Source organism: Lissotriton helveticus, chromosome 6 (assembly GCF_964261635.1).
Source record: "Lissotriton helveticus chromosome 6, aLisHel1.1, whole genome shotgun sequence".
NCBI lineage: Eukaryota > Metazoa > Chordata > Amphibia > Caudata > Salamandridae > Lissotriton > Lissotriton helveticus.
In genome coordinates this window covers 710,522,411-710,534,981 of record NC_136067.1, presented here as the reverse complement: position 1 = coordinate 710,534,981, position 12,571 = coordinate 710,522,411, and the positions used below count along the sequence as shown (strand labels likewise).

At 42.0% G+C, this 12,571-nt stretch overlaps 2 protein-coding genes across 3 annotated transcripts in view; one reads left to right on the top strand and one right to left on the bottom strand.

The window, feature by feature from the left end:
• The window catches only part of SLC35A1 (solute carrier family 35 member A1), a 416,391-nt gene that overhangs the window by 19,367 nt on the left and 384,453 nt on the right, over positions 1 to 12,571 (bottom strand). The window lies entirely within an intron of this gene.
• Positions 1 to 12,571, top strand: part of RARS2 (arginyl-tRNA synthetase 2, mitochondrial) — a 286,247-nt gene that overhangs the window by 144,512 nt on the left and 129,164 nt on the right. For both annotated transcript variants that reach the window (XM_078648190.1, XM_078648191.1), the window contains one exon: positions 3,646 to 3,770. In XM_078648190.1, coding sequence (XP_078504316.1) covers positions 3,646 to 3,770 — 125 coding nt within the window. The remainder of the gene's footprint in view (positions 1 to 3,645; positions 3,771 to 12,571) is intronic.

The window sequence follows — 12,571 nt, the reverse complement described above, 5'->3', positions numbered from 1 at the left end:
GCCATAGGGGACCCTTGCGGGCAAGGGGAGGGGAGGACCTGGACGTGGTTGGGAAGCAGCGGTGCACGGGAGCAACAGGGGGGAGTACTGGGGGGCTTGCAGGAAGGGACGTATGCATGAGTTGGATAGTCTGAGGCCGGTTGGGTTGGTTACAGTTTCTGCGGTCGTTCGGGAGACATGGCGAGGGGGGTCAGGCGCTGTCTGGGAGGGGTGAAGGGGTGTATTGCAATGGAGGATGCGGGGAGGGTGATGGGTGCAGGTGGTGCTGGATTGACCCGGAGTCAGCGTTAATTCGGAGCAGGCAGCAAGTTTTCTAAAATTGAGATTGCAAAGTCATGGCAGCAAGCTGAGATGCAGAAAGACGTGATAAAAAACAAGAGAAAAGCAAACTCGATTTGACGCACTTCATCGGCAATTACTGTTCAAAACAAATTGCGACGGGAGGAAGGCAAACACTGGAGTCGTGCAATGAGAACAAACTGCAACGGGCAAAGGCAGAAATGTTTAAAATAAAAAAAATGAACAGAAGCGGGACGGGCAAATTCAACATTTCTGGGCGAAAGCATCAATGTTAAAATGTGCCTTCTAATGAAGCATTCCACTTACACTTTTGTGGGCAGTCTGGCTAGTAGTCAGGCGCTTTAATGTTATAATAGGTTGGTCCTTTATTTTGATGCTAGTCAAACAAGAACATCGCCGAAAGAAATAATGCAAAGCGGCCGGGAAATGTGCATTCCTTTCTACTGTGAAGCAGGGGGCAGGGGAGCGGAGCCCTTTGAAGTGAAGCTCACGGCCTGGGATGTAATTGGGGGGAGGAGAAGCTCGGGAAGCAACAGATGCCTGTGGGAGGGAGGCTGATGGCGTGGATGTGGACGCGCTTTCCGCACGAGTGCACCACACGAACTGTCCGAAATCCGCGATGGTTTCAGACCTTGGTTTGCCCACTACACTCTCGTCTATTATCCCTTGCGGGTTTAATAGGTGAGACCTACAAACTTAGGGCCATATGTATCAAGCCTTTTTCCTGTTTGGTGGTAATTTGCGATTTTCTTTAAAAAAGCACTTTTTTGAGTTTTTAAAAGTGCCATATGTCACACATTCATTCCCTTATGGCATGTATATGCACAAAATGTGCACACATGCATATTTCAGGGGTGCAACAGGGTGTCCTTTTGGCACCCTTGCAACCGTGAAGTTCCATTCTCAATTTGCGATTCTCTAATTGGTAATCGCAAATTGAGAATGTCTTCCCATTCATTCCTATGGGCCTCCTATCCCAAAGGAATGAATGGGAAGGTATTCCTTAATTGCCAATCTCAATTTGCAATTCGCAAATAAGGAATATGTAGGATTCGCAAAATTTTAAGCAAATCCTACATACATTGCATTTTGAGATTCACTAAAATTCGCAATTTGAGAATCGCAAAACTTTTTTGATACATATGGCCCTTGGTCTAAAGATCCTTCCTATTTGTACACATCCACCGTGCCGGATATCCTATGTTTCCCTCCTCTCTTATTTTACATTCCAGACCTCAAATATGTGCAGTGTAGACACCCGCTCTGCCATGTGGACACTGTTTGCTCCCCCGCTAAAGTCACCTTTTACATTACATTTATTCATGTGCCCTGTGCTTGTTTCGCAGATTTACTCCTCCATACAGTGTTACACCTGTGCATTATGTTTTACACATCATTCACGTATGTTTACACCCGCTACGCTTTATGTCCATTTTCTGCTCTTCCACAATTTTTTTTTTAAAGTATTTCACATTACAATTTTTGGCTCCACAAAGTTGTGAGCTTCTTCTACCGTTCAACTTTATTTTCTGTCCTTCCGACCAACATTCACTCTTTATCCTAAAACTTTGCAAACTTACAATGAACATTTGCATTTCCTCAAAGCATCGTGTTTCATTCTCCTTTCTTATGTAGTAATTTTTTGATGTGCAGGGTTCACCTTCATGGCGACACAAAGATATGAAGTTGTACTGGTGCTCAGCGCCACTCCGTCTCCTTTGCACTCTGTGCTTTGCTAAAGAACATGATATACATTATTACCAAGATTCATATGGTCTTCAAAGCTGCAAGGCGGCCCAAGCAGGAGCAGCTCCTCTGTGAGAGTGGAGGAGCTTCGCCGGGCCAACTAAAATGCCCACAAACGCCCCAGAGATAAAAAGTAAAATAGTAATAAAGTTAATTCATTACCATTTTATTCTTCTTCCATCCGTCCATTAACCGAGGGTCAGGTCGGTTCTGAGTGGCAGAAGCAGAGAAGATGCTAGGCTGCCTGGCGCATGTCTCTTTGGCTGGCCGTCTTCAGATGGCCAGCCAGACATGAGCACTATGAAGCTTAAGACAGCTGCGTTAGAGCAAGTGCTGGCCTCCAGTGCCCTCTGGAGCTCCCTCCAATTCTGGCGCTTCTCTCATGCTGGTTAACAGCATGAGAGCAGCGCCAGGATTGGGTAAGGCAGTTGGCTTGGGCCCGTACTGAACAACGGACTGCAGCAGCAGGAGGAGGACATGTTGAAGGTAAGTGAATTTTTATTTTATTTCGACCCATCACCCATTTTGCCTGCCCCACCACTCCCCATAGATGTCAGCCGTGTCTCGTCGTAAGACTCGTCCTTTCAACAAGGCATGACTTTTAATACAATACATTCAACTTTTCCTTCCAGTATACTTCGCTGTTCCCAACACTTCACATTTAGCTGTATTGTTCCCTGCGTACACTGACATCTTTCAGTTATGTGTGCCAAGCCTGCAATTTCCTCTCTATTTTATCTTCCTTTAAAATATTACATTTTCCCGCCATCCTTGTGTCATCCCTACTGATCGTACCTCCAAATTCCTTTCCTAATTCTACATATCAGCCATGCCATATGTCTTCCTTTTGCTCTTTTTCTCATTTTCTGTTCCACATTACAATTATGTGTTTGGATAATTTTTGTTTCCTTACTCCTGGAATTGTTAACTCATAAACTTCACACTACATCCTAATTTATTTAAATTACAAATACACTCCAATACATATAAACCAGTTCTGCATCAGTATTTAATATTTTCATAATGCAGACTTGCCATGTAGATAGTTATTTCCCAAACATTCACTACTCCAAGCATATGCTCACTTACGCATTCATTCAATCCCACATTTTTTCAATACCTAATTAAAATAACAACGATCCAATTTCTAGCCTTTGACATAAACAAAGAATAATAAAGAATAAACTGGCATATTCAAGGCCAGGCCTATTACTTTTGCCAGTGCTTGCTAATAAATCTGGCTTGAGAAAGTGCCTTATGCGGCTATCAATCTGAGGTAAATAAAATCATAATCTAATTGAAGGAAAATTGTGCAGTTATTTATTCCGCATGCAAAATCTTTAGGAAGTTTGAGCACAAGAAAGACTACCCCTGAACGAGTACTAAGTCTATGGTTTCAAAAATAGGCTTACAAAATGTGCCCCAGTCTGTGAAGAATAAATCCTATAAATCCTGCTGTATAGGCACCCCACTGAAATGAATCTAGATCTGTCCAGGTTTGATTCCTTGCAGAGTTTGTATACTGGTAACTGCACATCTCTGAAACAACAGAACTGAAACCCATGGTTGAGTTTTCATGCAATGTCTCTCTCCCTGCAGCTGCCGCCATGTGCCTTTTGGGCTAGTCAAGGGCATGAAGACCCGCAAAGGAGAAGTTGTCTTTTTGGAGGATGTTCTAGATGAAGCGCGGTCGAGGATGTTACAAAATATGATTTCTGCAAAAAGTAAGAACTTGAGCCTCTAAAACTAACACTACAGAATTACAAAAGATACATTTTTTTACAGGTTGAGTGGTACATCTGTTAAGAAAGTAATTGTACTGCATACTTGGGAAGCAGTTGATTATTATCTTTCTTGAGATGTGGAGTGGGGTTCTGGAAAACAGAGAAAAGGGGTGTTTAAAGACATCCTGGAAAAGTGGAAGGGAAGAAAGAGCAGCATTGCTTGAATCAGAGGCATCAAGTAAGAGGCCCTCATTCTTTAGTTAGAATTATGACGTTAGAATGTAACAGATTTTTCAATTGATGCATTTCAGCAGCTCGAATGTGGTGAAATTTAGTTGTCGAAAAATCCCTGGTAAAAATCAGGAAGTGTAGCTTTTGGTACTGTAAGAATCAAAATCCACCTGGTGTGCTAACGTTTCACATGCAAACTCATAGTTGGTGTTATTTACCATTCCCAGGGTGTGGTAATCTTTCTGTTGCTATAAATAGCACACAAATAACGCAGGACTCTGTGGCATAAGTCTAGAAATCTAAAAACTAATGATCAAAATTGATTTCAGTTGATTGGGGAGAGGATGTGGCTTAAGCGTCGGAGCTACCGAAGTGGAGCTGGGGAACCAGGATCCAGGCTCGCCAACAGCTCCACATCCTGTGATTCTGGGCAACTCACTTAATCTCCCCCTGCCTAACTAAATATATATATATATATATATAACATGTATAGCGTATTTCTAAAATAACATAATGTCACAGAAGCAAATGTATTATGTGTGGCTTTGCAAAAGCTGTGGCAGTCTAATACGCAAAACTAAGGGAGAATCATAGTGGGCCCAGAGGTGAAATCACTACAGGAACTCACGACTGTGGCAGTGAGGAAGGCTCAAAATTAGGGAGAGGTGCACTTATAAAACTCCAGGCGAGCTGTGCTCAAGACTGCCTGAGAACTACAACATCACCAGTGTAGTGAAGAGATTGGTAAACTGCTATTGCTGCAGCAGGTGGCCACACCGCTGGTAGCTTGGCTGCCCTCCATTCCGCACAAACCGAAGGAAGGACAGTGGAAAGGATCAACATGGAGTAAAGTTTGTCTTTGCCTCACCCACCGTAATACTGAGCTTCTGACCAAGGCAGTCAAAGCAAAACACAACAACACAATGCAGTAATGCAGTATAAAAACACAATAGCATGAAAAACAACATTACACATCACAACAACAACAAAATGCAACACTATAAATGCGCACAAACATTCTTGTCACACATTACCACCTCTAGAAAACTGCTTTCAAAATATGCTGGTAAAAGCTGTTAGCACCAAGCACTACCTTATTACCACCAAGGACAAGTATCTGTCAAAGATGGTTTGTGATCTAGCCTCAGAATAGCATGCAGAGGAAGATAGAATTAATGCAGACTCTCTTAGAGCCAGGAATGCAAGGATCTCTGCTAAGGCAGACGGCGACAACTGAGGTACCTAGAGAAGTGGCAGTCAGGGGCTCTAAACATTACCCACGAGGTAATCGTTTAGGGGATACACCAGTGGTACATGTTGAGGTCTCCAAAGCAGAGGACTTTCATGATTCACACTCCTCCACCCCCAAGGGTTTGTTAAACGTGAAAGATGAGAATTAGCATGACGTGATACTGGAGACAGCTCAGAATAATGTTAAAGTTCAGTTATAAGGTAACCCAATATGCTCTGTAGTGTAGTTCCTATTTTCCCAATAGGCTCTGCGCATTGGAATAATACCTACAGCAGTAAAGGCCTAGGCCAGACGTTAACTAGGTCTACTACTGTCGATACTAGACTTAAGTTTTGGGTTTGCCAGCGTAGCTCAGAGTTCGCTAGAAACTTTCTCGAATGTTCAAGGAGGAATTAACTTCCCTGATTAGACAAGAAGGGATTTAGTTTCTCACAACCATAGAACATGACAACTTTGCTCTCCCCTAATCAAGAGTCAATCTCGAGAGTCGTGTGAGCACAAGGCAATTATTTTACTCAGTCAGTACGTGCATTCTTAGTCTCATCAGATTGTAGAGAAAAGGAAGAGATGGGCGTGTTCAATAAAAAGGTGTTATTTATTGATCAGTCTCTTTTCTCGTACAAAAGAAATGGATCGATATTATTGCAATACTTATAGTTAAGTAAAGTGCATACATTAAAAGCAATAGTATAAAATAATACTGTAAAAACATTGATATGGTTTCTGAGCCATATGATGTTTAAAATGATTAAAATATATTTACATACACATATACATTTGACTAAACGTACTCAACTGGTGTTTCTAAATACGCCTACCCCGTGTACCTGACCTAAGTCTAATGCGTGGGCGGGAATAGAAAGTTACAGTTTAAGTTAAGTTTGTTTTTGCCAAGTGAATAACTAAAGAATTCTCTGTGAGGGGTTATTCAGTTCTGTACCTGGAATTTAGGATGAATGAGGAATGGTATCTCTTTCTCTGCTCTCGATATTCCAGGCTGCCTGCGAGGGCTGCCCAGAAGCGCCGGTGCTGGGTCTCTCGGCTTGAGATAGCAGCGCGTCTCTCAGCGCGTCAGGAAGGCGGGGCTGCTGCCAGCGGGGTCTGCTCCTGCTCTCGGCTTCGGCAAGTGTGGCTGCTCCGTCTCGTCACCACGCGTGTGTTTGCATAGGGCAAGATCGGCAATATTTATACCTTAAAGGTGCCGAGATTGACGTAAGGATGGACATAGATACGTCAATAAAGATGTCATACGACTTGCTCGTTAGCACATTCTTTACTAAAGTTCTCTGTGAAATCAAAACAATGGCCGCACGGATTTTCCAGGTTGTCATAGGTTTGATTTGTTATGAGAACGTCGTATGCCTTATCAGGGGCTGGAGGAATGTCGCTTGTCTAATTAGATCTCAAGCGTTATGACCTAATCAGATAACACGTTCCTGTGCCGTAGTGTGACTGCGTCAGATAACGGTATCTGCATCATGGGGGCTTTTCTTGCCTCATGGGCTGACTGTTAGTTAACTTGATAGTTAGTTTAACCAGAATAGGGTCAGGAATAGGGGGATTGATTCAGAACCTATAGGAATACATGACACCCACTCCACGCTAACTATGGTCATATTTACTAATCTATGCATAGTATAACATAGTACAACATACTATAGAGTATAGTGTATACCTTACCACCCCAAAATACATAAATGCATTTTGAAATTTTCAAATATACTGAAAAATTGCAGTCATATATATTGTATGCACTTAAGCCATGCTACGCATTTGTAGACATTATTGCTTATTTGGTATATGAGAAATACACATGAAATGGCTCTTAATATGGCTATACAGAAAGAAAGTTCGAGACCATTTCATCACATAATAAAATATTTGTGAACATCCCAGCGGGCAACTAAAGTTCATAAAGTATCTAAAAATAGAAATCTTAGTTCTCTAGGAATAGTTTCTTACTTTAAGCAGAAGATAAGTGTCCCGAAAAATTTGTGAAAAATAATTTGGGGCTGCTAAAAAATTGTTGTCCGTGAACTGGTGGGAAGAATTGTTCATATGACTTTATTTTTAAAGTTGAAGGCCGAATTCAGGGAACGTCGTGTGCGAGCTTGCTCAAAAGTCTCTATTTCTGTTCCGGAGAGAACATCATATCATTAAGGCTTTCGAAAAAACTGTCAACAGCTTCATGGGAAAGTTCCACTAAGTCGGAAATAGGGGTAACCATGCATTCGTGCGCATGATTGTCTGCATTGACATTCTGTATCGCATTGCTGACAGAAGGTCGTACCTGTTCAATGCTGCTTTCATCTTGAACTTCACTACTCTTCAATCGTAGTGGTGAAGATTCCAGGAATGCCGTCATCAGGATTGGCAGCCTTTGAGGGCAGCACAAAGCGTGAACCTTGGTAGGAACCAACAATGTATCCGCATCCACTGGCGCATCCGATTGTAGCGTCAGACAGGTGTCTAACACGCATTCTTCTCCGCATAGCAGACATCTCAATACAGGTAAAACACATCTTTGCCACATTGGTCGAAATGATAGAAACCAAGTCATGTTCAGGTCTCTAAGCCGGGATAGTCCCAGGATTTTTGATATCCGGTCCCGGTATCCAATGGCTAGGATCGTTTCTTCCATTGTCGCGAGAGTTTGATCTGTGACATGGGTTGCCATAACGAAAAATAAGGACTAAGAATAGGATTCCTGCAATTAGTCCCAGGATCAGGGGAAGTCCGCCAAAAATCGAATGGACGAAATCTGGAAAAATACCCAGTATGGCTTTGAATGGTGTTAATGCCATCGAAAATACTGTCTTAAATACCTTTGAGACCCCAGTGGTATCAGAAATATTTAAGATTTCGCTCAGGATTTCCGCGAAATGTACGGGGGAATTAGTTGATAATAATGTATGTATCTCTGCAGTCGTCCTTGCGACTTGTAGATCATACGTTTCTTTTGATGACGTGAGCCTTGTCGGCGTCTGAAGAAGCACTGTTTTCATTCTGCTTAAAGTATCTATTCGAATAGAAGTAATTTTCAAACTGGGCCATGCCCTTGCCTCCCTGTCTGGAAAGGAGCTGGGGAATAAAGAACGTCCACAGCACTTGACCTTCGCCGTCGTAGTGACTAGATAAGGAGTCCCGGGCATAAGACTACAACATCTGCGGTCTACAATAAGAATGTAACTCCCATTATAGAGTCTTTGAAAGAATGGTTCTATTTCAGTTGCAGGTGCGCCTTGCTGGTGACATGAAAGGTTGTATGAATTCCCTTCACAGGCTCCATGCAAACTAATTCCGTTACACAGAAGCGTGCTGCTTAGTGACATAGCACAATTGTTGCCACTAAGAAACACTTTCTGTCCTTTATTACTGACACATGCATGTGAATAGGGCAGGTTCCAAGTTGTTTTAAGGTACCCCTTTCCCAATTTCTCGTACATGCCAGCCTGTATATATTTTTGGCAGTATTGAAACCTGAAGGTTGAGATTGGAATATTTATGATTCCGTGGATTATCCATTCACTGACAGGTCGTTCTGACATTGTCATTGGTAATCTTTCTAGTTTTTCAATGCTCAAGATTGTATAATCAGCACCCTTTTGCGCCATACCGATTTGTCTATCAGTAAGGTTAAAGATTTGGAATAGTGACGTTGTGTTGATTAAACGCCAAGGCACATAGCCTGAACGCAGATTTTGCAACGTCCAGCCAAGCTGTACAATAGAACGCAATTGTGACTGACCATGTTGTAATAACAGTAAGTCTTGCGATAATATATCGATTGCTGACGACACAATGCTGTCCAAAGAAAAAATTCTGGAGGACAGAGTCATTAACCCATTGTCCACTACAGAAAGTGATTTTTCCAAATTAATACGGTCAATTTCCCGTATTCTCTCTGCTGTTTCAATTTGAGTAACCTTCCAGGCCTCATTGTATGCTGCATATACAGAGGCTGCTATGAAACGCTTTTGACGCTGTTTGCGTGGTCCCATTATGAAATCACGCAAGTCAGCACCATCAGTAAGTAAAGTTAGGTGTTGCTTAATTTCGGGCAGTGTGGAAGTTTGTAGCCATTGAAGGCATAATTTGCCCACACTGTAGGTTGTTATTATCCCTGGGTGATGTCTTTGGGGATATCTAGGGTCTGGCCTGGTCATTTTGAAACCCTGTGTTTTATTCAGGAATCTATCTTGACAGTTATTTGTATCTGTGGGCCAGATCAACCATTGTTTCCAATCAGGATGTGTTCTGTTTTGGTTTAATATATGGTTTACGTCTATCTCTTCCTCTGTATCAGAGTTATTGCTAAACATTATTGGCTTTGGAATAGACGGTTTATTTAAATCTTTGATTTTGGCTAAGCCAAGACAGGTGGTTTGTTGAACAGTGTCATTTAAAAATATAATTTGTTCTGGGATCATGCAGGCTCTAAACAAAGCTTCTATACCCTGTACTTGCCAATCTTTTGTACCCCAAACACTTTTCAAATCAACATTTTTGTCCCAATAATCAAATCCAAAAGTATTAATTTTTTCGAAGAATGAATCTGAATATATCAACTTTGTGTTGGTTATCATGGTTTTCATCCCTGTCTTGTTTGACATTTTATAATAAAATGTTTCAGCATTACTTGTGTTAAAACCTGAAAAATATGAATATTTGTCGTAAACAGTTCTTGAGCTCCCTTTTGGAGGTGTTGCACAATGTTCCCATTGATTATAATTTAAAACATTTCTAGGTTGTGCAGATTTATGCAAAAAATGATTACCATAGTGGTTATAGCAATACATACTATCATAATTTGTAGAACCTTGCAAATAATCATGTTTTGTAAATTTAGCAGACATTACTAGATCAGACATCATGTTGTTAATACTTTCGAAGTCCCAATCATCAGCAAATGAGTTTGGTTTTGCAAAGTCACTCAAGGAGATCTTGATTTGGTGTGGATATTTCAGGATCTCGACCGGACCATAAATTTCATAGTCAGTGTTGTCCCAGGCTACCCCACCAGGTATAGGATTGGCTGTGAAGTTGGCTGAAGAAAGTTCTCTTTTCTCAACGTGTGAAGATGTGTGTGGTTTGAGGACCAAGTTGATGTTCTGGCTTGCTGTGTCCATTTTAGCATATTTTCCCTCAATGAAGCGTCCCAAAGTAAATACCATGATGAGCCAAAGTATGAGGATAAATGCACCAAAACCCACCCAAAATTCAATCCATGGAGAAATCAGATATGTTTCTTTCAGTTGGTTCAAAAGTTCCTTAGCTTTGTCTTTAAAGGATTTTGATGATGGCTGTGTCTTTGATTCACTGAAGCCTTCAGAGGAATCATCGAAGTTGATGAAGTACCCGGATGCAGTTCTGTCAATTGTTCCAATTGCTTCAGGATTTTTGTTTCTTGCATTGTCATTTGGTACTTTATTGTAGATTGGTGTGTCTCTGCTAAATGTTTTTATTTGGGTTGTCAGAGGTCTGAGTTCTATTGCATTGTTGCATAGTCCTTCTTGTTCTTCTGTAGGCGTGTCGAATGTGATGAGCCTCTTTGTTAGGACCTCTGTACTGGTAGCAAACCTTGGTGTTCTGCTACTTATTGGGAGTCCACTTGGCCTACTGTTTGTTATCGGCCACATGTTGTGGTTTTACCAGGTCGATGGATACAACTCTGTTCTCCTTTTTACCAGCAAGTGGCGGTAGTACAACTGATCTTGTCCCGTTGGACAGACAGGAACTGCTTTTCTGTAAGAAGGCCCAAATTCCTTCTTTACCGCGATCTTCTCCCTGACTAGATCCCCGACTTTTGGAATCCAGACAGGTCTTGCTGGGACAGGTGGTGGTTCTTCAGTGGTTGTTGGCTGTTGTTTCAACTGTATGTTGCTCAGGTCTTTTCTTGTTTTGTTTAAGTCCTGCAAAATAGCCAAACGGTCTTTGACATCAAAGCTTTTTTCTTTAACCACTGAAGTCTGACTATCAAGGTCAGAGATTATCATTCTAGTTCCAAATAATAATTCGTACGGACTGAATCCCTTCAGAGAATTTCTTGGCAAGTTATTTAGACTACGTTGGACACTTATTAGATGTTTGACCCACCCAGCTCCCGAACCTAATATCCTTTCCATTATAGATTGCTTTCTGCCTTGGTTTTTTCTTTACACCATCCCGTACCCTCAGGAAGGAAGTGAGAAGATTCCCGCTGGACTGTGCTCATTCGGCCATGTTTCCCCCAGGCTGGTGGGCTTGAGTGAAAACAATGGTCAAACGTAACATGCTCTTAGCGTATATGCCATTTAGACTCGCAAATCTTTGTATAACAGTCCGGACGTCAGCCGAGTGCTGAGGATCGACATTATAAGTGGAAACTAGCCTGTATATGTTAATCGCAAGCCCTGCTTTTTACTGGTGATATTATCTGCCTTGATACGACGAGGTATTAAACTGTTTCTCTCCCCACTGCGATCTCTGTTGCAGTTTGGGCAGTTTTTTACAAACATGGTGTAATGCAGGCTCATGCCTGGCCACCAGTACCGTGATTGTAATTCTTCCAGAGAATCTTTCAGTTTGAGGTGTCTGAGACCCTCGCCCATATGTGCGTCTGCGATTAACAAGCTTCTCCTGTCCATGTTTGGAATCACTCTATCCCCCACTCCAGGGATTCGAGCAAAAGGGACGGAGTTTGCATCGATTATGTATGTATAATTGAGTGGATAGTTGATCGGTAACGCTGAGCAGTCGCCTTTTGATGACGTTTTCACCGCCAGCATTGTTTCACCGTCAATGTATTTTAATGTACGCTTTTTTCGATCTACGGGAGCCGGTATAGTGGCTGCCGCTGCGGCTGTTTCAGCCAATGAATTCCCTACAACGTGAACGCCATCACGCTGATGACTCAGTGAGTGAGTCACGTGAGTCTTTGGTAGTTCTTTTTGTAAAAGAGCTATTTGTTCCCAGAGCAGTTTCTGCTTTATTGGTGCATCTGTGTCATCTTTGTAACCGTTCTGAATCCATGTCTGCAAATCCTTGTTATATGCTTTGACGCAGTAATATGAATCTGACACTATAAGTGTCGGGAATTCGCGATCCGCATTATCTAGCGCCATTTTCAAAGCTATTATTTCAGTTTGTTGTTCTGAATTAGTTTCTACTGAGTGCGATTTTGTTAATAGAGGTCTTAGTTTACCTCCGCGCCACACTTCTTTTGTAATCTCACATGTGGGGTTGTATGCATGTTCTCCCCAAACGGAGGGTTGAGCATGTCCGTCTGTATAGATTACACAGGCGTAATGTCGTAGAGGCAGAATGTCGATTGGCAGAG